The 26,934-nt window shown below is 43.1% G+C and overlaps 1 protein-coding gene across 1 annotated transcript in view; it reads right to left on the bottom strand.

Moving 5' to 3' along the window:
* LOC142497426 (vomeronasal type-2 receptor 26-like) overlaps window positions 1-26,934 on the bottom strand; it is a 90,629-nt gene that overhangs the window by 49,353 nt on the left and 14,342 nt on the right. Inside the window, exons 2-3 of the mRNA XM_075605200.1 lie at window positions 23,714-23,975; window positions 8,267-8,558 (exon numbers count right to left, since the gene is read on the bottom strand). Coding sequence (XP_075461315.1) covers window positions 8,267-8,558; window positions 23,714-23,922 — 501 coding nt within the window. The 5' untranslated portion in view covers window positions 23,923-23,975. The remainder of the gene's footprint in view (window positions 1-8,266; window positions 8,559-23,713; window positions 23,976-26,934) is intronic.

Here is a 26,934-nt window from a genome sequence, read left to right as displayed (position 1 = left end):
AAGGGGGGGGGGAGGCGGTGGGAAGGGGGGGTGGGAGGCGGTGGGAAGGGGGGGTGGGAGGCGGTGGGAAGGGGGGGTGGGAGGCGGTGGGAAGGGGGGGGAGGCAGTGGGAAGGGGGGGGAGGCGGTGGGAAGGGGGGGGAGGCGGTGGGAAGGGGGGGGAGGCGGTGGGAAGGGGGGGAAGGGGGGGGAGGCGGTGGGAAGGGGGGCTGGGAGGCGGTGGGAAGGGGGGGGGGAGGCGGTGGGAAGGGGGGGAAGGGGGGGAAGGGGGGGAGGCGGTGGGAAGGGGGGGGGAGGCGGTGGGAAGGGGTGGGGGGAGGCGGTGGGAAGGGGTGGGGGGAGGCGGTGGGAAGGGGTGGGGGGAGGCGGTGGGAAGGGGGGCTGGGAGGCGGTGGGAAGGGGGGGGAGGCGGTGGGAAGGGGGGGGGCGGTGGGAAGGGGGGGGGGGCGGTGGGAAGGGGGGGGAGGCGGTGGGAAGGGGGGGGAGGCGGTGGGAAGGGGGGGAGGCGGTGGGAAGGGGGGGGAGGCGGTGGGAAGGGGGGGGAGGCGGTGGGAAGGGGGGGTGGAGGGGAGGTGAAGGGGGGGTGGAGGGGAGGTGAAGGGGGGGTGGAGGGGAGGGGAAAGGGGGGGAGTGGAAGGGAGGTGAAGGGGGGGGTGGAAGGGAGGTGAAGGGGGGGGTGGAAGGGAGGTGAAGGGTGGGGTGGAAGGGAGGTGAAGGGAGGGGGTGGAGGGGAGGTAAATGGGGAGGTGAAGGGGGGTGGAAGGGAGAAGTGGAGTGAGGGGAGGTGAAAGGGGGTGAGGGGAGGTGATGGGGGGTGAGGGGAGGTGAAGGCCGCTCACTCACCCGTCCGGCAGGTCCCACGTGGATCTGAGGCGGGAGGCAGCATGTTGTGGCCGCTCTCCCGCTGTGTCCCGGGCGCTCGCTCGCTCCCCCGCTGACTGTAGCGGCGCCGGGGGGGGGGGGGGTATCGGGGAGACACTGACACTGGAGTGGAGGGGAGGTGAAGGGGGGGTGGAGGGGAGGTGAAGGCCGCTCACTCACCCATCCGGCAGGTCCCACGTGGATCTGAGGCGGGAGGCAGCGTGTTGTGGCCGCTCTCCCGCGGTGTCCCGGGCGCTCGCTCGCTCCCCCGCTGACTGTAGCGGCGCCGGGGGGGGGGGAGGTATCGGGGAGACACTGACACTGGAGGGGAGGGGGGGTGGAGGGGAGGTGAAGGGGGGGTGGAGGGGAGGTGAAGGGGGGGGTGGAGGGGAGGTGAAGGCCGCTCACTCACCCATCCGGCAGGTCCCACGTGGATCTGAGGTGGGAGGCAGCGTGTTGTTGCTGCTCCCCCGCTGTGTCCCGGGCGCCGCCATCTTGGGCACTCGGCGCCGCGAGGCAGCCTGCCTGGCCACTGGCTGTTCCCCCGCCGGGGAGGGGAGGGGGGGTCATGTATGTGTGGGGGGGGGAGAGGTGGGAGATATAGAGGGGAGGTCTCGCACGGCCGCTGACACTGGGTGGGGGGGGGGGGCGCTGAAGGGGTAATAATAGTGTGTGTGTGTCCCGCTGAATGTAGCTGCGCCGGGGGAGGGGGGGGTCGGGGTGAAAGCGCGGGAGACACGGGGAGAGGAGGAGGTGCGCGCTAACTGTGAGCCCCGCTAATGTATGTAACTGTGTGTGTGTGTGTGTGTGTGTGTGTGTGTCTGTCATTGTGTGTGTGTCTGTCACTGTGTGTGTGTGTGTGTGTGTCCGTGTGTCCGTGTGTCCGTGTGTGTGTGTGTGTGTGTGTGTGTGTGTGTCTGTGTCTGTCACTGTGTGTGTGTGTGTGTGTCTGTCACTGTGTGTGTGTGTGTGTGTGTGTGTGTGTGTGTGTGGGTGTGTGTGTGTGTGTGTGTGTCCCCCGTGTGTGTGTGTGTGTGTGTGTGTGTGTGTGTGTCCCTGTGTGTGTGTGTGTGTGTGTGTCCCTGTGTGTCCTTTGGCCCGTCACTCCGCCTCAGGCCAATGAGAGGTGTGCGGGGGCGGGCGGGCCAAGGGACCAATGAGATTTCCCCTAGGGACACCGGACATCCAGGCAGGCAGGCAAACATACAGTGCTTTCACTAATATAGTATAAGATATATATATATATATATATATATATATATATATATATACTGCATTACAATTCATGAATTTATGCCATCTGGCGGACATGCGAACCATTGCAGCCTATTAAATCCTGAACCATTATCAATTAACACATCATCAATTAACACATCCCTGGCTGGGAACGCGGCATGCTCCAGGTGAACAGTGTCGCATTCCAGGAACCAGCCAGGGACAAACCGGTGATTTGTTAGAATAAAGTCTGTCGCAGCAGTAGGGTGTATATTTATATTTATATTACAACAGTATATATTTTTGGTATATTTATATTTATATTACAACATTATATTTATATACATTTTATATTGCTGCATATTAATAAAACAATATATTTTCTTTACATTGTAGGGAGACAACTCTTCTGGTGGACAAAATAAGTAAGGAGAATGATGAGAGGAGTGCATTAAGGGTTAAAAACACTCTGCAGGAAAAGCACAATCTGACTGTATCCGAGACCAGAATAAAGAAGATGAGACGCAGCATTGGATGGAAATATGGACGTGTGAGGTTAGTACTGGACAGTACAGGAACTGCTGCAGGTTCAGAAGTGTGCAGCAGGTTCAGCAGTGAACCTGCAGTAGTTCAGAAGTGTGCCATACATTCCCCAGAACCCGTGTGGATCCATTCTGTGATCGCCGACGAAACCGGAAGTGACGCGACGGACCGGACCGGAAGTGACGCGACGCGACCTCGGGAGTGGGGTGGATGGAGTACACTAATGCTGCGCATCGATTTTTATGTGTCTAAGCACATGTTGATCATGTACAGTAAGTGCAATATCAATTGCTTTTTTCAATATATCATTAGTGAACATACAGTGTTGCACTAGAGTTGTCTTTCTTTCATTCCATTGAGGGTTTGTCCTGCTGACATCAGGGAGTGTGTACAAGCAAGACCCCCCTGCACATTGCTGAATCTAACCACTGCATCTATTGCTATTCAAATGCTGTATTACAACTGGGAGAATGTGAGTCCCCATTCATGATTCCTGATTAGGTTGCTGTGTTTGTTTAGACATACCACACTATTTTATTTTCTTCCTTACATATATATGGTGACACCTGCGCTCCCCACAAGCTTCTCTTTACCACTCAAGATAGGAGAAACTGGATCTTCTCCCAAGAGGGTTGAGAGCAAAGTTTGCAATTTTTTATTATATTTGAGCACTCTTGTAATTTATCACATTATCTTTATTTATATAGATTTCACCTTCATAAGTAGCGCCTCACAATTTTTGTTTTTCGCTGGAGAGATTTGCAAGCTTTGCATTCCACAAAAATGGCCGCATATCTTTGAAGCCGCGGCCAAAACACCCTGTGAAGCTGCATGTGTGGGGTGCCATCTCTATGCGTGGACCGGGTTGCATTGTCATCTTTGAAGGTAAAATTTATCAAATATAATGTCGCCTAATGCACTGTAATTTACTAGTGTTTCCTTACTGTATGCACTGTACTGTACTATTATGCAGTTTTTTGAGCACTTTTCTTGCTATAGGAATCATGAATAAAGCTTTCTTCCAAGACAACATTGTGCCCGAGATAGTGCAATACATCACACGCGACTTCCCCAATGGTCACCGCTTCTACCAGGACAACGATCCAAAGCACACCGCGTCAACGGCGCATATCCTTGAGCGCGGCATCAACTGGGTGAAGACGCCAGCGGAGTAAGTGCAGTAAACCGTGTCTCATTTTTGTTCCCCACTGTTTTTTGCTCTTAAACCAATTGTCCTTTTTTTCCAATGACAAATCTCCAGACTTCAATCCAATCGAAATGGTCTGGCATCAGCTGAAGGACCATAAAGTGACGAAACCCTCCAAAAAGGACGAGTTGTTGAAAGGCATAATGCGTTTTTGGAACGATGTACTCACCGTGGAATGCTGCAATAAATATATAGACCATATTGCCACTGTGTTGCCCGTTGTCATCGCGCGTAATGGGCAAGCATCAGGAAAGTAGTACTGTGCTGTAGTATTGTAAGTACAGTATGATACAGCTAAGTATGGCAAAGATTTTTTCTTTCCAGATAGTCAGAGTATATAGTAGTTAGTTTTTTCTTTACAGAGAGAGCAGCACCAGCCATCAGGTTACAGTACATAGAATTTAACAGTAGTCAGAGTATACAGTAGTTCCAGTATACAGTAGACTAGTTTGACAGTACAACAGTAACTGCCTACAAACTGCTCAATTTTTTTCTTTCTAGAGAAAGCAGCACCATCAACCTACAGTAGTTCTACACATCACACAATGCCATAATACAGTATGCACGTACAGTACAGTAACTGCACTAATTTTTTATTTTCTTGTCGTTTCAGGAAAAAGGGTGGCCTGGGGGGAGGTGGGTTTTTGTGTCCAGTCTAATCTGTTTGTACAGTAAAATGTACAGTATATAAACAGCAGTAATGATGTACACAAAACCTCTCCTCTCTCAATGAACTACTGTACTGTAGACAGAATGAGGAAATTCTTATAAATGTGCATTATTCATGTTTCCCCATGTTTTACAAATGTTTCCTAAATGGTTATCCAATTTCCATCTGCCAAAAGAACTTAATAAAGACTGGATTATGTATTATTCATGATTCTTTTTATATTTGTATTTTTTGGGTCCTGACAAAATAAAATAAATATTTATTCACTTTCCTGCTAATCATAAGCATTGACAACAACCACCCCCCCCCCGACAGTATAGTGTAAGAATATGGCTAGGGACGGATTAAAAACACCATGACTACAGTAACTGCAGAAAATGAATGACTCTGGAGGTGTGTTGCTAAAATAGTTAACAGTACTGTAATTTCAAAAGGCAGTTCATCATAATAATTTGATCAATAAACCCCCAAATACACCCCCCAAATACAGTACATAAAAAGCAAGTCACTTTAACTCCCTGTGCCTCAGGCACCAAAAACAAGCAATTGATTTTCTATATACAGTATATATATTATCAGTGGTCGACAAATCACCAAAAAATCTACTCGCCGAACAAAAAAATCTACTCGCCACCTAATACCATACGTGTGCTGCTTGGGCCAATAGGTGCTCGCCACGATGTTAAATCCACTCGCCCAGGGCGTGCAAATGTATAGGTTTGTCGAACACTGTATATTATTAATTAATATTCATATAAATGTCCATTTTTCATGTATCTCCATGTTTTACAAATGTTTTGTAAATGTTTCTCTGATTTCAATCTGCCAGAAGAATTTAATAAAGGCTGCAGTATGTATTATTCATGATTATTGTTATCTTTGTATTTTTTTTCCCTGATGAAATATAATAAATATTTATTCACATTCCTGGTTATCGTAATCATTGACAACAACCCCCCCCCCCCTGAACAGTATAGTGTAAGAATGAATGAAAAAAAACATGAATCAGTTAATGTTTTTTTTACTCTCAATTCTCACAATGCTGTGCACATCAGATTTACATTTCAAATTCGAGAGGGGATTATCCAAAGTGTTACCGTCAACAAAGCCTGTAAGGGTTGGGGGGGGATGGTGTGATTAAACGCAGGCGCACTGAGGCTCTGTAGCTCGGCTATGGACGGATTAAGAACACAATGGCAATATTCAAAAGATTAACGACTCTGTGGAGAGAGGGGGTTGGTAGGGTAGGGTGACTCATGCGCTCTAAGCACAAGCTCCCATCTCTAAAAGGATTAGAGTACACGCAGGCGCAGTCAGCCGATTGATGCTTGGCTAGGGACGGATTAAAAACACAATGACTAAAGTAACTGCAGAAAATGAATGACTCTGGAGGTGTGTGGCTAAAATAGTTAACAGTACTGTAATTTCAAAAGGCAGTTCATCATAATAATTTGATCAATAAACCCCCAAATACACCCCCCAAATACAGTACACAAAAAGAAAGTCACTTTAACTCCCTGTGCCTCAACATTGTACAGTATTTGTAAATAAATGTTTTTGTACTGACTCCACCAATAAAAGAACATGTTGATTTCTCTTACATTGTTTCCGTTTGCTCCTTTGACAGTGTAACAAATGTCGAGACTTACTGCACTGTTTTTTTACTGCCAGACCGCAAAGCCGCAAGATCGGCAACATTGTCAAAAAAGAGCAATGATCGCGCAATTGGCATGGGAACTAGGGCAATTGGCGTGGGAACTTCTGTTCTAGGGCACCTAGAAATAAAATTCGTGAACGTTTGGTAAGGGGTGTGGACCCCCAATCAGGTCTCAGCTGTCCCAGGGATAAGGAATGAAGTCGAAATGTATGTTTGTAATCCATAAGCTTGAGAGCATAAATAAGTGCTAGGGAGACTCTGTAAGACAATCATGTCAGCCAGTGTCAGTCTCCCTTTGCAGCACAGCTCTGTCTCAGCTGGATGCGTGCATCACGCTGGGTATAACATCAAAGGAAGGTGGTCCCACGGATCCAATAGCGGTGCACTGCCAAACAAACAAGGGGGGCTGGGGCCCGTGGATGGGCTGCTGGAGCAGCATGGCCAGTGCAGCTCCAGCAGCTGCACTGGCCATGCTGCTCCAGCAGCCCATCCACGGGCCCCAGCCCCTCTTGTTTGTTTGGCAGTGCACCGCTATTGGATCCTTGGGACCACCTTCCTTAGAAATAAAATTAATTTTGCCTATAGATGTTAAGAACCCCCTCACTCGACCCCAACAGTAATGGCGGCGAGAAAGGGTCACACCGGCAAGGAGGGTCCTATCATTGACCGTAATGGCGGAGAAAACCGCGCTGCTTTGAAACGGCTAAGTCAGAATGAGTAGAAACCTGGAACCCATAACTCCGGTTCTGTTCAACCTAGAGGGCTCAGATTCGGTCACCATGTAGTCCTAGTTCAGGCAGACTTGCATGGCAAATAGCGACCCTCTCGTGACAACAGAACGGAGTCAGGGTAATCGCGCTATTGGCGTGGGAACTAGGGCCTCGGTCAAATTCACGGCCAATTGGCGTGGGAACTTCTGTTCTAGGGCACCTAGAAATAAAATTAATTTTGCCTATAGATGTTAGGAACCCCCTCACTCGACCCCAACAGGGTCCGACCAGTAATGGCGACGAGAAAGGGTCACGCCGGTGAGGAGGGTCCTATCATTGACCGTAATGGCGAAGAAAGCCGTTTCAAACCAGCGCGGCTAAGTCAGAATGAGCAAAAGGTATTAGACTTCAAAAGACAACAGCTCGCAAACGCCCCCATGAGTTTTTATACGGCATTGCAGTATTGCAGACAGCAAGAATTAAATGCTTAAATCACGGGCGCGAAAATAACGCAATTCACTCCAGGCGAATATATATATATACAGTGTTTGACAAACCTATACATTTGCACATCCCGGGCGAGAGGATTTAACATCGTGGCGAGCTCCTATTGGCCCAAGCAGCACACGTGTGGTACTAGGTGGCGAGTAGATTTTTTTGTGATTTGTCGACCACTGCATATATATTTATATATATATATATATATATATATATATATATATATATATATATATATATATATATATAGGGCCTGACCAACTGGGCAAAAACCCACTCGCCCCCGCAAAAGTAACTCACCCCCCCAAAAAACTCCCTTCACCCCTACCCCCATGACACGTACCTGCAGGGGGGTCCGGTTGCGGGGTCCTGAGGTATCTCCCGGCCTTCTCGTGTCTTCTCCCCTTCAAATTCATGTTTTTCCCCTGCATTAGAAGTCAAAATGCCTACGCTACATCATATTACGACACATTGCCATGGCAATGGGACACGGTGACATCACGGCACCCATTGCCATGGCAACGAGGCGTCATATGATGCCAAGTGGTTATTTTGATTACTGCTGCAATGGAAAAACATGATTTTGAAGAGCAAGACGGAGAAGACCGGGAGACACCGGGGGACACCGCCGCAGGTAAGCTCTCGACAAAGGCCAAAATGCACACACCTGTGGCGACGGGCGAGTGCGTTTGTCGAGCCCCGTATATATATATATATATATATATATATATATATATATATATATATATATATATTTATATACATATATATCCTTAATAAATTACCTCTGACTTCTATATGTGTGGAAATTGACTTTAAAGTTGCAGAAGGAGGAACTATTTTTATGCAATTTGGAAGCTATTAAAGAAATATATTTTTTGGCATGACAAGGAACATGTAACTTACCTGTGGAAATCTATAAACTCCTAAGAGTCTTGCAAGTGGTATTGACAGGGACGATTTATCTTCCCCAATTAAAGCAGCCAAGGGAGGATGAATTTTACACCTGAAATTGGGAACAGGCTCCTCTTGCCCAGTTAAAAGATGCATGGCTCTCAGAAGAGACATCAAGACTGAATCACATGAATCATAAATAGAGAATCCCAGAGTAGTATTGGGCAAAAAACTGTGGTTGCTATTAATCTCCTCAATGGCAAAGACGATACTTAGTGCAATTCGATAGTAGATGTTATCAAACCTAAAATAAAGGCACAACAAAAAGTCTTACTGTATGTATGCTGCATGTTCACTATAAGCAAAAGTCAAGCACATCTAAAAGAAATGTCAAAATGTTTAGTCATAGTCATTTTAATGATAAAGTCATAGCAGCATCCAACGATTCAGTGAACAAAAGCAACTTCAACAGGTTTGCATTATACATCAAAATTACAGATATTTATACCATAAACAATAACCCACCTCCCTCAGGCACCATGATCAGCCTCTAAGCACATGGCACTTCCGGGTTGATGGCATCATGACACATGCCAGCACGTTACTTTGTTTTATGATATAAGCGTCTTGTAAATAATTTACCATGAGGGTAGTAAATGCAATCAAACCTTTAATTGTTACACAAAACTATAGATAGCGCAAGAAATCTTAGTAAATAGGCTGTGTATTTAATCTGACAGATTTTAGCTACATAATTACGCACAGAGCACGTCGCTACACCAGACACACACACATAGAAACATAGTCTACCTGGTGCAAGGGAGAAAAACCGTACAAAAACCACACATATATTCAGAAGACTATAAACAGCCCCCTATAGTTGCACTAAAGATTTTAGCTACATTGTGAATGTGAGAGGACAATGTGAAGGTTGAGTCAAATGTGCGACCAAGGCAGCGTGCTGGTGATACTGCGTGTATGAAAGTTTGGCTAACATTAAAGTAGAAGGAGGCAGTAGGACCAGGATTGGGAGGAAGTATAAGGAGCTCTGTTTTTGCATGTTAAACTTGAGTCAGTGGGAGGCCATCCAGGATGATCTAGCAGAGACATTCAGAGACTTTGGTCTGTACAGCAGGCGTAAGGTCTGGGGTTGAAAAGTACATGTGTGTGTCATCAGCATACAGGGGATATTTGAAACAAATAGATGTGATAAGGTCACCTAGAGAGACTGTGTAAAGAGAAAAGAGAAGATGTCCCAAGATAAACCCCTGGGGTACACCCACAGGGAGATCGACAATGTGAAGAAGGAGACAGTGGTCCATGGTATCAAAGGCTTCAGAGAGGCCGAGTAATACAGTATGAGCAGAGTGTAAGGACCTTTGTCTTTGGCAGCATGGAGGTCATTAATTAATTTAGTGAGGGATGTTTTAGTGAAGTGAGCAGTGCGGAAGTCAAAATGTAGAGGATACATGGGAGAATAAGAGGTAAGAAAATGGAGTAAGCAAGACATACACGGAGTGTGGTAAAAAATTGTAAATAATCTGCGCAACTGACTGTAATAATATTGTGAAGATAAGTGAATCAAATGTTACCCTCAACCTTTAAAATACTAGTGTATTGATATAGAAATACAAAACGTGTCACAAGAATTAATAAAAAAAACGTGATATTTAAGGTAATATTCAATGTAACAATAAATTGTGAATACATTTTTTGAAAAAAACCTCAATAACATAAAGTAGAGTCTGCTGCTGTGTCACTTCAGATGGCTCAAAATCCAATAAAGCTAGTGAAGAAAAAAAGAGAATAAACAGCGCACAACTCTCATAGTGCAGTAAATTCAATTATATTGAGAAATTGTGAAAGTAGTTATAATCGCACATACATCAATAAAAATACAAACAGGCAATACATGTATTCAGGCACATGTTACCAAACTGCATCTAGCAGGGTCCCTCATCCAACAGTCATCTAGGAAATCAGCCGGTCAGCATTCAAGGGTGTCCAATGATATTTGGTCACTTATGGCAATATGTGTGAGGAATCCGTTCCTGGGTTTGAAGGGAGCTCACTCTTGCAGAGCTGGTGTGCTCTCAAACAAACCTCCCCTTACTATTGCAAGTACTTTCTCCTGTGTTTGCAATCATGCAAATCTGTCTCTCTGCTTTGGCATTGGAAGAATTCCCACACACCCTTGTCTTGAGATTGGCTATCTGCCTTTCTTATACTGGCCTCTATCTCTGACTCCTTGATGAGTATAATCCAAGTTTACTTGGATGTAACAGTGTTTGCCACACACTTCCACCTTGGCCTTGTTCCTGGGACCTGCTGAAGAGGTCTGCTTCATGTGCTGAAGTGCTTGATCCCCAGTGCTGCTCTTACCTTGTTCCTGAGACCTGCTGCAGAGGTCTGCATCCTGTGCTGAAGCGCGGGATCCCCAGTGTCTACTTATTCTTTTCCTGATACCTCCTGCATGCACCCCTGGCAGAGGTCTGCTTCCTGGTACCTGTGCTGAAGTGCTGGATCCCCAGTGCTAGCCTTGCCTGTTCCCTGAGGCCTGCTGCCTTCTCTCCTTGCAGAAGGCTGGTTCCTGGGTCCTGCTGTATTTCTCCATTGCAGAGGCAGTGTCCTGGTTCCTGCGATTCCTGGAATCCCAGCGCTAACCTTCTGTTTCCTGAGGTATGCTGCATTCCTGCCTTGCAGAGGCCTTCGTTATGGGCCGTTCCCACTCCTCACGTAGAGGCCATTCCCGCAGTATGTCTGCTACGCTGAAGTGCTGCGTACCTGATTCCTTGTTGCTGAACTTCTGCCTGGATATCGATTACCCTGGCGTCTCCAACCCTGACCCTGGCTTGTTTAAGGACTGCTACATTCTCCAGCCCTGACCTGCTACAAATGACTAAGAACTGCGCAATCTAGAACCGGCTTCGTGGTCTAAGGTCGGTGTATTCACATCCCCACCTCAGCCCCGCTGTCTGGTCCCGGTTTGTGGTGAGCACGTCCGTTACAATATGCTGCTCTATCTTTAGCTTTAAAAACCGCAATGTCCTGCTCCCTTTAGCCAGGGGCACTTTTATGGACTCAGTGATGGATGAAGAACGCAGGCAGGGTAACCTGCATTCCTTTGCCCAGGACATCAGATGGATGTTCGCATATGCTGGTGGGGGTCTGGTGACGTCAAAGGGTGACAACGCGTGTGGATGCGGCTGTGATCTGCTCATGTTTGCAGACGGGAATGGGTGCCGTGCAGGAGCCGATTCTTCATCCATCACTGAGCCCATATCTTGCCATGGTAACGTGACATCACGTGACCCCACGACTAATTTGACACCGGGTTACAATGACGACGTGTTGCTGGGAGTGAAGTTGTTTGTTATATAGGCCTCACGCGGTCCCCCAGAATTTAATTTAAAACTGCCATGCCCCACAGTTTGCACACCCTTGATTTGGGCACAAAGCTGTTGTACTCCAATCTGTAGTCCTAGTCTAGCATCATATACTGTCGCTGTGTATTTTTCACAGAGTCTATGTAAATAGTTATACCTATATGGTTACTAGCAAAGGACATAGGGAGGCTAATGATCAACTGAATTTTCTAGCTTCTAGACTAAATAATACTTGTAAGTGATAATAGTGAATGGCAGGTGCACACTGTGAATTGGGTTAACTAGACAAAACTAAAAAGAGGGAAACACAATAAGGCAAGCGCAAACCAGAAAGAAACAAGAAACAAAATCAGTAAACTAGTAGACTTAAATAGTGTGTGAAATAGGAGTGGGTGGAATGGTATGAGGGTGGAACAATAAAGCAAAATCACTCACACGGCCCTGTGTGAGTGTAGACAAATCATAAAGTAGCCAGCTTTAGCCTGGAGCTTGCTTCATATATCACTGCTCCTGGAGATGATTGCAGAAGGCCTAAAGGGGAAACAACAGTGGGTGTATGTCACTAAAAAGTGACAATTCTATAAAGAAATATATAAAAACCACTCACATGGCCATATGTGAGTGTGGACACTCAGAGAAAATCCAAGTCTCGCTTGTGGAACTCAATCCTCCTTGGTCACTCATACATAAAATGTACCCTGGATGTAAAACCAGATACTTTTAATAAAACAAAAAACAAGTAACAATGTCCAGAAATTGAAAAATGATTACTGTCCAAGAACTCAAAGTAGCTCTCCTGTATGACACGATCGACGTCTACCCCGACCTCCGCGTCCGGAAGGTCTGGCGGCGAATGGCTGTACAGGTATGCCTACGGTGGCTCGTGATGTCCAAAATCCTCCTCAGAACAACACGTTTCGCTCGTAAGCTTCGTCAGGTTCTGAAGGAGGAGTCTCAGGTTCTTCTTTATATAGTGGCTCGATAATGGAGATGTACTGCAGCTGTGATAGCACAGAATACTTGCACAATAGCTATGACTAATGTAGCTGCCCGGATACATGCCTGTCTAAATTATATAAAACTTGGCATCTAAATAGCTGTTAATATTTAAAAAGGATATATGTACTAATATACAGTGATGCAAAAATCTACTGGTGAACGGTAATAAACCATAGTGATGATAAAAATATACAATTGCTATGACGCTAAAAATAGCTGTCCAGATGATGTCTATCCAAATGATAAAATTGCTTGGCACCTACATACCTATTACAGAGTACTATAAAGACTGCTGATAGACAGTTAGTACTGATGTACCAATGATAGATAATAAATAGCAAAAATTGCTTACTGATGGCTGAGACTCTGAGATGGCTGCCCAGATAAATACATAACACAATTAGGGACCTAAATAATGATGATATCATCTTGGTAAATGGGCTAATACAAAGTGGTACAGGTATCAACTAATAATAAATACTGATAAAACATAACAGCAATGGATAGTGTACAGTTGCTATGACGCAGAAATAGCTGTTCCAATAAATGCCTATCCAAATAATACATAGCTCGGTACCTACATAACAAGTACACAGTGGTACAGAAGACTGCTAATAGACTGTTGGTACTAATAAACGGTAGATGTCAAGATAATCAGCGCACCTCGTAGGAAGAAAAAAGAGAAGAAAAGAGCACAATAGTGAAGCAAGTTCACAACACAGTGCTAAGGCTATAGCTGGTGAGATATGCACTTACATTTCAGTGCCTGTCTCAGGCATGTATCGGTATCTTTATGTGTCCTCACCACGATGAAGTCATCATGATTTCTCAGAGAACTTCTTTTTTTTAAATTCTGTTTTTATATATAATATATCAGGAAAGTGATTTCACACAACAGGTTTAAAATATGGGCACAGACCAGTTCATGTAGTTCCGCAACCTCCGGTGTCCGCGACAGTCACTCGCCACACTGCTCGGCGTTCTGTGTCACTTTCGGTTCCTGGTGCCTCAATGAAACTGGTCCTCCCGGCAACCCTACACGTTTCAACGGTGATCCGTCTTCGTCAGGGGTTTGTATGGTATGTTCTTAATATATCCCTCTCTAACAAGGCTACACACATTTCTTTAATTATGCTAATGACAGAGAGGGACGGACAATATATTACACATAACATAGCAAAATTCAATACAAAATATATAAAATCAGATATGATAAAGAATCACAAAAAATACTTGATGACAAAAAAAATGTAGCAAACTAAATTATAATCCAACTGATCAATACAAAAATACCCTTAAAAAACTCCTAATTGAAGGAAAAAGCAAACAAATTGTCAGATGAAGAATATAACCTTTTATTAATTGATAATCCAAATGTTCCAGCCTTTTACTATCTGGCAAAAGTACACAAAGACCCAATAAACCCGCCCAGCTGCCCCATCATTTCAGGCATTAATTATATAAGTTAAAATCTATCTCAATATATAGACCATCAGTTGCAGGGATATGTACCAAATTTAAGATCTCATATCAAAGACCGTACACATGTCATTAATCTATTACAAAATGTAGAATGGAAAGAGGGAGATATTCTGGTGACGTTTGACGTCGCTTCCCTCTATTCTAATATAAATCATCAAAAGGGATATGAGGTAATTAAATATTATTTAGATTTGGACTTATTTTTACGTATTGGTCAAAACAAATTTATATTGGATAGTATCTATTATATTTTGACTCATAATTATTTTATATTCAATAATCAATATTATTTACAGATAGTCGGGACCGCGATGGGCACCAGGTGTGTGCCCAGCTATGCCAACCTATTCATGGGTAAATGGGGGGAGGATACCATATGGGCAGGTGGCGTCCTTGACGCAGACCTGGTGCTCTACAGATGTTTCATCGACGATATTCTTATAATTTGGCGTGGAGGGCAAGATAAATTAGTCAAGTTTTTAGAAGAGATAAACATTAATGACTTAAAGTTTACTCATAATTGTAGTACAGTAGGAATAGAATTTCTGGATCTTTGTATTTTTATAGATAATGGAAAAATCAAAACCAGTACTTTTTTACAGACCAGTGGACTGTAATAGCTACATACTGTCTACCAGCAACCATCAGTCCAGGTGGCTAAACAATGACCTCAAAGGGGAATTTCAACGAATCCAACATAATTGTATGGATGACAGTATGTATCTAGAACAGTCCAAAACTTTAACTAATAGATTTGTGGAAAGAAAATATAACAATGAACTTGTACACAAAGCTAAACTAGAAGTTCTAAAAGCTAATATTGAAGATATGATAGATTCAAATAAAAAAATTAAAATAAATACATTTGACGACAAATCAGTGACTTTTATTACTCAATTTAATTCAGAATACAAACAAATAGAAAAAATTCTAAAAAAAATCATCATATTCTATAGGAAGATTCTCTCTTACAAGATCACATAAAAGAGAAGCCTAATATAATCTATAAAAAAAGCTGATAATATTAAAAAATATATTGCTCCTAGTATTCCTAAGAAAGACATAAAAGAAGGTAATTGGCTCAGTAAATGTTTGCCAACAGGATTCTTTAAATGTGGAAAATGTGTTTATTGCAAATATGGCATTAAAAATAAAGAATTCACATCAATACAAATAGGAGAGACTTTTAAAATTAAAGAATTATTAAATTGTAACAGCAAAGGTGTTGTATATCTTTTGGTGTGTCCTTGCAATTTACCATATGTGGGACGCACCAAGAGATGTCTAAAACAACGCATTGGTGAACATTACCATAACATTAAAAAGGGACTAGAGACTCATAATGTCTCCTATCACTTTAAACAGTGTAATTCCAGTAACCCAGAAGGTTTAAAATGTATTGGAATTGACAAGATAGAGTTAAATCAAAGAGGAGGGGATTTGGTTAAAAAAAATATCTCAAAGAGAAACTTTATGGATACATAAATTAAAAATACTAGCACCTAGGGGATTAAATATCAATATAGATTTAGGTTGTTTTCTCACTTAATTCACTAATAATACTTTAAAGAAATGTATTGTTGCTAATTAAAAAAAATTAAATATTAATATGAAATTGGGTTATTTTTTTAATTCACTAGTATCACTTAATTAAATTAATATTGTGAAATATAAAATAGTTATTTTGTGAAAATTAATATATCACTTTATATTTATATTTAGATCATAACTTTAATATTTAGTTAATCACTATAATTAACACTCGATACTAGATATTGTGTATCCTAAATCATTATACTGTACTGTATATTTAAAAGCAATTATGACTTGGATGGTTCAACTTTCTTACATTGGTCTAAAAGTATATCATTTATGCAGAAGATTCATGTCTCTTCTCATTGATTATTTAGGAATTAAATAGGATACACTTTAGAACCTTGCTACGATCCAAAATTGTCTTTCAATACCGTTTTTATGGTATGTAGTTAGACCTTTTTATATTTTTTATATATTTTGTATAGAATTTTGCTATGTTATGTGTAATATATTGTCCGTCATTAGCATAATTAAAGAAATGTGTGTAGCCTTGTTAGAGAGGGATATATTAAGAAGGCACATCGGAACATACCATACTTACCCCTTACGTAGACGGATCACCGTTGAAACGCGTAGGGTTGCCGGGAGGACCAGTTTCATTGAGGCACCAGGAACCGCAAGTGACACAGAACGCCGAGCAGTGCGGCGAGTGACTGTCGCGGATACCGGAGGTTGCGGAACTACATGAACTGGTCTGTGCCCATATTTTAAACCTGTTGTGTGAAATCATTTTCCTGATATATTATGTATAAAAACGGAATTTAAAAAAAAGAAGTTCTCTGAGAAATCGTGATGACTTCATGGTGGTGAGGACACATAAAGATACCGATACATGCCTGAGACAGGCACTGAAATGTAAGGCATATCTCACCAGCTATAGCCTAAGCACTGTGTTGTGAACTTGCTTCACTATTGTGCTCTTTTCTTCTCTTTTTTCTTCCTACGAGGTGCGCTGATTATCCTGGACATCTGCTGCTGCTGGGAATTGGGAACAATTTCGACTTTTCATGCTGCACCACATTCATTATTTTTTTTCAAGTTTGGACTTTATCTAGTTAGAGCGCTTCCTATTTTGTTGTATACTATTAAACGGTAATAGATAATGCAAATTGCACAGACCCAATACCTAATAAATAAATACAGATAATTTAAGCAAATATAGTTCAATGTAGTATAGTAATTAATACTGCACATTCTGACTGTGACTCAATAAATATCTAGTTGGGACAGGTGATAAACAAAGTAAACATAATCATTGCAGCGATCGAGGAAAGTTGTAACTGGAGATCAAATGAAAAAATTGATAAAAAGAAATATTAGTAAATGATATAAACATGAATATACTACTAACATAAAAGCATATTTTGTTGAAAGTTAAATAAAAGCTCCCAGATCTATATAGATGTTGAGACCTTGAGGGGCTAAGGTTTTCATCCTGTGTATCCATTTTGTTTTTTACGGGCTAATGCTTGCATATGGTCCCCTCCCCGCCAATTCGTGGAGACATGTTCTACAGTAGGCCTCTGTAGATGAGGCCGCCTAGATTACTGTTGTGTTTCAGTAAGAAATGCTTCGATACACTATGTATAACCAGACCTCTAGAGATATTGCCGATATGCTCTAATATCCGTACTCTTAAAGGCCTGCTCATGCGGCCCACATACTGCAGGCCGCACGGGCACTGAAGTAGATACACTACATAAGTAGTTCTGCAATTTATGAAAGTATCAGTCTTAAATTGTTCTCCTGTGACTGTTGACTTGAAAGTGACTTTCTCTCCGTCTCCATTTTTACAAGCTTTACAGCTTGAACATTTCTAAAAGCCTGGATTCTGTGCTAACCAATTACTCTGTTTCAATACATTTTTTTGTTTTTAAAGTACTTGGAGCTAACCTAGTTTTAAGATTGTTGGCCTTTTTAAAAATAATTCTCGGATTTTCAGGTAAAACACCTTTAAAGATAGGATCTTGGTGCAAAAGATGTCAGTGCTTTTTAATCACTCCAGTAATCCTTCTATGATCCCTATTGAACTGGGTAATGAAAGGTACCTCAAATTCACCAAATGGTCTTTTTTCTTTAGGTTTTAAAAGTTCAGTTCTGTCTAATTGCCCAATATTTGTGATTGCCTTATCTAATTCTGTTTCGTCGTATTTCCGTTCTAGAAAGCGATTTTTTTAAATAGTTGCCTGTTAATTAAATATGTTTTTTTTGTACAATTACGTCGTATGCGTCTAAACTGACCTGGAGGAATGCCATCCAGCCATTTATTATGGTGGCAGCTGTTTCTCATTAAAAAAAATTTACTATCTAATTTTTTTTTTAAATTTCTTTGTTTTGAGTACATTATTCTCAATATAAATAGTTAGATCTAAAAAGTCCAATGCCGAACTACTGATTTGTGATGTAAATGCTAAATTGAGATTATTATCATTAATGTATATTAAAAATGTCTCCGTCAACGGTATTACCTCACCAAATAAAAAGGATATCGTCTATATAGCGGTGCCAGAAGACTAGGTTTGCGCCAAATGGGTTGTTGGTCCAGATCCTATCTAGTTCCGACATACCCATAAAAATGTTCGCATTAACCCATTTACCAAGATGATATCATCATTATTTAGGTGCCTAATTGTGTTATGTATTTATCTAGGCAGCCATCTCAGAGTCACAGCCATCACATAAGCACTTTGTGCTATCTATTATCTATCATTGGTACATCAGTACTAACTGTCTATCAGCAGGCTTTTTTAGTATTCTGTAATAGGTATGTAGGTGCCAAGCAATTTTATCATTTGGATAGGCATGCATCTGGACAGCTATTTTTAGCGTCATAGCAATTGTACATTTTTATCATCACTGTGGTTTATTACCATTCACCAGTAGATTTTTGCATCACTGTATATTAGTATATATATCCTTTTTAAATATTAACAGCTATTTAGATGCCAAGTTTTATATAATTTAGACAGGCATGTTTCCGGGCAGCTACTTTAGAGTCATAGCTATTGCGCAAGTATTCTGTGCTATCACAGCTGCAGTACATCTCCATAATCAAGCCACTTTATAAAGAAGACCCTGAGACTCCTCCTTCAGAACCTGACGAAGTTAACGAGCGAAACACGTTGTTCTGAGGAGGATTTTGGACATCACGAGCCACCGTAGGCATACCTGTACAGCCGTTCGCCGCCAGACCTTCCAGACACAGAGGTCGGGGTAGACGTCGATCGTGCCATACAGGAGAGCTGCTGTGAGTTCTTGGACAGTAATCATTTTTCAATTTCTGGTGGACGCACATCCAATCCACTCTGACTGTTCTCCCTCAGGATGGTCCTTCCCTGCCACCACTCTGTATCGCAGTCCTCATCGGATGAAAGAGACAGTCTGTCATCGGTGGTGATGCGCTGGCCGGAGAACCACCCCAGCTGTAAGAAAGAAGAAGTTCCACTTACCCCTGAGATGGAGCAGAAGAGTCCAGAGACCCCCCAACGGTGAGCGCTGGTGCGGCCTGAACCACATAGAAGTCCCATGGCCGTGGCAACTCCAAGTGCGGCGGAGATGGGATCCGAGACAGCTCCGGAGGAACCAACTACCATCGCAAGACAGGGGAGCGGTATGAGGACACCACCACCCCCTTATTCCCGCCAGGTGAAGGAGGAACCTATGGAAAGAGAAGGACTTGAGGCCTACCTGCCCGTCCGCGGCCCTGATGGTCCACCACCGCCCCTTCTGGTCCTCGACACACTTCCGGTGCGAGACCACAGAGCGGATGGAGATTCTGCGGCGACCAGCGATGACGTCACTTCCGTGACCGACTGGTGCAGAGGCCCGGAAGCTTTGCTTACCTCCATAAGAAGAGCGGGATTGGAAGTGGAGTTTGAGGAGTTCAAGGCTCAAGTAGCCAAGAGAGGAGCCCGAAGTGATACCGACAGAGCAAGTAAGAAGTTACCTACCGGTCGTGGCATCGCCCGACTTAGAGACACTGAAATGGACTTTGGCAATCCCATGGTCACCGCCCCTAGCGCCATTGCCCCGGCCACTGCCCCGTCACGTGTTGTGCCACCAGGTCCTAGTGTGAGTAAGCTGGATAAGACGCCCAATTATTCAACTGATTGGCGGGATTGGGTGACAAGTGATGAGGGTTCTGATGGGGGAGATACTATTGTCAAGTGTTGTACGTGTACCTAACCCCACTGTGTTCAATCCTGTGCCTAGAGGTAGGGTCCGAGGGTCCCAGACTATTGAAAAAGCGAGTCCTGTAAGTCCCACATAAGATTAACCCCACGATCTATAGGAATGTCATCAGAGGTAGATGCAAAGGCTCGCACTCTACCGAGGCAGAGACATCAGGTGTTTCCTTCAGAACAGAGTCTGAGGAAGGTATGAGTGTAGCATCATCATACGAGCACCGAGATAAATAGTGGGCACCGTTATTCACAGGGTACCATGAGGGGATGGACTGCACCAGATTTGTGTTAATTAAGAAAGAGATAGTAGATAATTGGTGGGACGTAGGTACTTATTCTCCACAGGAGGTTGCTGACGAGCTAGACAACAGGTATAGAGATATTGTACAAAAAGTAATTACCCCAAAGGCTCATCTATTCTTTATGATGATGTTGCCCATGAGGAGCCACAGTTCTGGGTACTGCCAGGCAAGGCTGGGAACCGGAAACTGACTGAGTTAAGTAGGGCAGACAGAGCCCTAGTGGCGAGATACCGGCAATCTCATGGCTATGAGTTTCTGTACGTGCCAGAGCCGATAATGCAGGAGATCGAGGACCAGAGAGATACCTGGCTCTGAGATGCAGTCGTTGAGCATCTCAGAATTAAGTTCGGTAACACCGCTTACCTAAGGGAGGATAAGATATGTGCAGTGATCAAAGCTTGGAGCACAGGCAGGAATATCTGTATGCACTATGTCCTGTACAGACAGGAGAATGGGCCTGTACATCCCTTTTATGTTAAGATTGTGGATCACAATGGGCGGGAAGTGAGGAAGCCTGATCCCCATCATTATTATTGAAGTTAGGGTTCTCTATGTTGGGAGGTTCCCAATTTTTATGTCACCATCATGGGTGTTACATAGTAATCAATTATGTTTGTATGTTCACAGATTGTTCACCTGCAGGATGGTACAGCAAATTCAGTCCAAGTGGGGACCATTGGATTCCAACTGAGGGAGAGTGTAGCCCTGGTAAGAAATGGGACTTGGTTCTATCCTCCTCCTGTGTGTAAACTCTGCTAAGGGCAGATTGACAGGAGTTGACATGGGTTTTCCCCACTTATGACACTGTGTTGTGTAAGTGAAGGTAGGTCATGTGACCCTGTGTCTAAGCAAGAGGGGCGGTGCCTACTGGAGGTTACATAAGGCAGTGCCACTTCCTATTTAGTTGGTTCTGCTGTTCTGTGAATTAGTAGTTAGTGTTAGGGAGGAGAGGAGTGAGCAGCTTCTGAGTAGAGCTGCTAGAACCATAGTTAGTGAGGTGGACCAATACCTCTCACCCTGCTTAGGGGGTGAGGGAAGAGTTAGCCCCACTCTGGATGCCCTTGATCCAGAGTGGTGGCAGGGAAGGACCATCCTGAGGGAGAACAGTCAGAGTGGATTGGACATCCCTGTACCTTTCTGCTGCTGGCTGCTGCTGTGATTAAAGACGGCTGCTTTTAAGACTGGAATCTCTCATCCCTGTGTGGGAACTCTCTGGTAAGGATTCCACCCCACATTCCTGGGGCTTACTAAAGATGGAGGCGCTGCACCACTGAATGAGAATGAAGGCATCCACCTCAGAAACCTGTTCCTGTTATCCCCCATGTCATCGCGGGAGACTCAGGCCCTCCTTTTGCCAGCAGGTATGCACCACACAAAGACATGTAGCCAGATCCCAGAACACCTTAGGGGGACCGATCTGCGATTGGCCCAGGGAAAGGGGTTTACACATGAATAAAACCTATTTTTATTAGCCATTCCATTCCAGTTTTTCTCCACGTTTTTTCAGGCCCTTTGCTGTCCTTTTTCCTGCGTGTCAGGAGATCTACCAAAGGCCTGTTTACTGCTACTGTTCTAAAAAGTGCTGGAATAGTTATATGTCTAAGTGATTAAGCAGCTTTTCTATTCTGCCCAGTGATAGGAAAGGGGAGTAGGGTATAAATAACAGGAATCTAGTCCCCCACCCTCAGATCTCATGTGGACTCAGAGAGAGGGGATCTCAAGTGTGTATAGTTATTCCTTTAATAGGGTAAGAAACCTTTTCCCTTTTTTTGTAAGATAGGGAAAGTATCCCAGAGTAAGGGTGTCAATTGATATGTTCCTGAACAGGTTACCCACAACAGGAGAATATTGAGCACTTTATTATACAGTAGTTTTTCTCCAAGGAGATCTGACGGTATCTGCTTGGGAATTACAGTAAACAGGGGAAAATGCCCCTTAGTGCTGTGCCCAGTGATAGGGTTGAAAGATTGGGAAAAAGATGGTTCCTGCTCAAATATTTCAGTGGTTGAGGAACCATCTATTCTGTAGTATACACTTTGCAACTCAAAGTTACCACAGTTAGAAGAAATCTGCCTTTTTGGGGAGTGCAGTGTGAGCATCCCAAGGAAGATCTATCACAAAACTGTACCTGTTTGTTCTGCTATTGGACTGTTAATAAACTACATAAAAGTTTGTGGTGCCCTTTTACTTCTTGCTTATCATACCAGCCTGCACGGACACCAGCCCCTGAGAATCAAGGTAACAAAGGGCCGCTGGGTGTTAATTGCACTTTATATAACATCAATTGGGACACATTGGCGTGGCCCCATTTTTTGGCTGGGGGAAGAGGTGTTACATTTATAAAACCCAATAACTTACTAGTTTGCTGGTGCACTATCAAGGAATAGATATACATTATAACAAAAAATCTAGTAAGAGAAAGAAATTCCCACAGATTTTCAGTCTTCATTTTTCATTATTGTATGAAAAATTGTTTACCAATATAAATCATAAATGGTTGCTTGCAGGTGGAAATATAGTCACAATGGAGACATACTGTACATGCTAGTATTTACACAATTACAATATTACAGTATAAATCTCCCAACCTCTGTAATATAGGAGAGACAGTACCGAAAATAAACAAAAGCTTGCGTTTTAACCTCTAGGTTTACAAACCTGTAAAGGGGTCCATAAAGTCCCTTTAGAATCATATACTAAATATCTCCGTGATAGCATAAATAACACATCATACAAATAACCTTTATTTATTTTTAAAAATTGATTATTTTTATGTTTTTTTATTTTGGCAAAAGTCCTAACATGGACCGAAATGTTGATCAGATAACTTAATAAATTCTTTTTTTGTCAAGTCCTCTGGAGTGCCGGCTATTAATATTTTTCCTGGCTGCTAAGAGTTTGCCAATGAAAAAAATTATCTTCTGTTATAAAGCAATATGTTATGCTTTTTATTTTTTTTACTGTAACTTTTATTGGAGGATTATGTGTAAGGAATAACTGGCATAAAATCTATGGGATTTCTTGGGATAAATCTGGTTCAGATTTTCCCTTGTATTGCCTTGCTTTGGAGCTGGGTGACTTTGAGAATAACTCTTACGGCATTTCAAAGTAGGGATTTGCTTTATTTGTGAATAAATTGTTCAGCACAAAATAGTAAAATACTTCCAAATCCCCTTCACCATTCAATGATTTATGGGAGAAGGAGCGACTTAGTGAGTAAAGACACTGACTGGCACTGAGTTTGACGCAGGGGAAATTCCTGGTGTCGGCTCCTTGTGACCTCGGGCAAGTCACTTTATCTCCCTGTGCCTCAGGCACCAAAAACATAATATGTAAGTTCCAAGGGGCAGGGACCTGTGCCTGCAAAATGTCTCTGTAAAGCGCTATCTAAAAGTAGCAGCGTTATACAAGAACATGCTATTATTATTATTTTAAAATGACTATTTTTGAAGAAGAGTGGAATACAGCCCAATACCTTAATGACTGTGTCGGCAAAGCAAACATACTTACAACTCACAGCTATCTGTCTGTGGTGACTCTTGAAAGGTCATCACAAGGTATGTCTTGGAGTAGTGTATTGGTACCATACCCCCAATGATGACATCACCTATCCTTTCAAACTTGGTAATGATTTGGACGGGTGTCTGGCAGCCCGAGTTTGTTGTGTTAGATAATGGAGCTGAGAACATCAAGAAGAAAATAGTGATGGACAGAATCATCCCCGGACTCTGTGTAGGGACTTTAGGGTCAGTCTTCTGTAGAACTGTACAGCCTGCAAAAGAAAACACCCAGATATTAATTTTAAGATTAAATAAAATTTTACTTCTGTTGTAAACGAAAATCTTTGCCCTGGCAAATTCTACAGTTTAATAAAATGAGTATTGATGCAATTGTTTTTCTTGTTTTATAATTTACGATAGGTTAATTAGTGTTTCAAATTTAAGTCCAAAATACTTCCTTCAGCTTCAACAAAGACATTAATCTACAACTAATGGAGATTGGAATGGCATCAGGATGGCACCGCAATATGCCAATCTTTTCATGGCCAATCTTGAACAAAGATTCTTAACCACATGCCTCCACAAACCTTACAAATATTACAAATATATTGATTATATGTTTATTGTAATGACGGGGTTGAAGAAAATCTAAAACAATTTTATGAGTCCTTGAATTCTTTCCACCCATCAATTAAGCTCAAAATAGATTATTCGGCAAACCAAGTGAACTTTCTAGATTCAACAGTGACACTGAAGAATGGCAAACTACACACATCTGTATACAAGAAACCCACAGACAGATGTAGTTACCTCCATAACTCCAGCTTCCATCCCACCCATACAAAACAACTTATCATACACAGCCAGGCTATAAGATATCACTAAAGACAGAAACAGACACCTCGCAACCCTGACTGAATCATTTAGACACAAGGGATAGAAGCCAAAGACTATTGCCACAAAAATCACAACTGCACTTAAAGCCCCACAAGCACACCTGTTCCAATACTAATAAATTAAAAAAAAAAAAAGAAAAAAAAAAAACACATGAATACCACTAGTGGCTACATACAACCCTGCCCTAGTGGGAATGCAGAACATGATCAAAAATCTGCAAGCTATGTTGGCAGAGGATGAAAAATGAAAAGACATCATCCCCAAACCTCCCATTCTTGCTGTAATGTGGAACATATGATTCTATGCTGCAAATGTGACTAAGGATGCTGCATTGGTGAAACCAGCCAAAAACGTCAAGCCAGAATGAACCTACACAGACACAATAACACATCATGAAGAAGGAAGATACTGCAATCCAGTGGGACATCACTTCTCAGAGCCAGATCATTCCATAAAAATCAAAATCCTTTTTTTAAGGTTTCTCCCTGCCTCTCTGTTCATTTTACAATCTATCCCCTCTCCCTCTGTGTACTCCCAGCCTCCAGCACACAGTTGATGGATGTATGGTCCTATTTCATACTGTCCCTTTCCTCCATTTTGTAAGGACCAGGCTAGGCTAGGCTCCTTCCTCCAGTTGCATCACGCACCGCTGACAGGGATGGATACGAAGTCCCAGTTCTGCACAAGCGTCGCACCAGTAAGGAGATTCCAACAAGTTCTCGCCACCTGACCACGGCGAGCAATCTTGCCGGAGACGGGGTCGCCACAACTCTCTTGCACGCACACCCCTCGTGCCTCATGCACCAGCACATCACGTGCCGGGTAATGCTGGGATCAACCTCAGCTGTGTCTCACCTCATCTCTATCCAGGCTCATCCTATCAGCGTTCTACCTATGTGTTACATCACTGCTCTTGATGCCTTCCCATTGGCTCTTGCCCCTTTTATGCCCAATCAGCCCTATGCTGATTGCTGAGCATAAACCTTGGTTTGTGTACTGTGCTTGCTGCACCGATCATTGCATGTTACTGTGCCTTCGTTGATCTTTGTCGTGACCCCTGCTTGTACCTGGACTTCTCTCTTCTATATCCCTGGACATCTGCTTGTTTTGGGACTTCTGCTCTCTTCTCTCCTTGACCTTGGCTACGGATCATGACCACTCTTCTCTCTCTAACCACGGACCACGGCAAGTACCATGACCTACCTACACTCTCCTACCTTGACCCTGCTACACAACCCTGACTCTACACTCTGGACCTGTCCCAGTGGTTGTATGGCGGTGGTTTATATATCTCCCCACCTCAGCCTCGCGGTCTAGTCCAGTTTGCGGTGAGCACATGTGACACATTTATTACTCTGTCCGTTTGTCCCTTAGATTGCTATGTTGGTTTTTTTCAGTGTTAAACTCATGAAATCTTTGTACTGTAAATCAGTTTTGCTGACCTGAGGAAGAGAGAAAACTCTTGAAAGCTTGTCTTATAATATCCATTATTAGTCCAAATAAAAAAGGTATCACCAATACTGAAGTACTCATTTACTCCGCTCTATCTGAACTGGACTAACACAGCTATTTCTACTTAATTAAAGTCCAAAATACTCAATCTGAACAGCACAACAACAAATAAATATAATGTAATTTAATATACTACAGAATACTTAGATTTCCGGGAAGCACACACGCCAAGATAGCTGCTAAGCTTTGTCTCTCTCCATCCGGCTGTTCACTATCTGCTGGCATCCTCTTTTTCGGAATGCAAAAAGTTCGCAAAAGCAGTGCCAAAGTGCAGGTTAGAAAGGGAGCTCTCCAAAAAGACCAATATTGTCTAATTTAGGTCTACTCCAGTAGTCCATTTATACTTTTAAAAACTGAGGCCTTGCTTCCAGAGCAGACTTTGGGGCCTATGCACAAAGTGCCGGAAAAAAAAATTGTTGGGCTGTTTAAATCACCCGGTTTTGACAGCGTTTCTATCACGGTATACAGAAAGCCCAGACTAACTGTGATAGCAACATTTGCTAAACTAGTGAGTAGCCGGCGACGTGATTATCGCCTCTCTGAAAAGGACTCATTGAGCGATTTCTTTCTGCTGCAGAGAGAGAGCCGCCTCTCCCTGTGCAAATCTCGCAAGAGATCAACATTTTTTTAAATAAAACGTAATACTAGTGTATTGTAGCAGAGCGTTTCCAGAGCAGAACCTCGTTGATTTGAGGAAACGGGGACCCCCTGTTTCCTGAGATACAGGCTCCCGTTATGTGGTGCCGGTATATCCTATGCATTTAAATTCCTATCGTCACGTAACGTGGGGCATTTAAATGCATAGGAGATACCGGCACCCCA

Source organism: Ascaphus truei, chromosome 6 (genome assembly GCF_040206685.1).
Source record: "Ascaphus truei isolate aAscTru1 chromosome 6, aAscTru1.hap1, whole genome shotgun sequence".
Lineage (NCBI taxonomy): Eukaryota > Metazoa > Chordata > Amphibia > Anura > Ascaphidae > Ascaphus > Ascaphus truei.
Note: the sequence above shows the minus strand (reverse complement) of the source record. Positions and strands in the feature narration are given on the sequence as shown.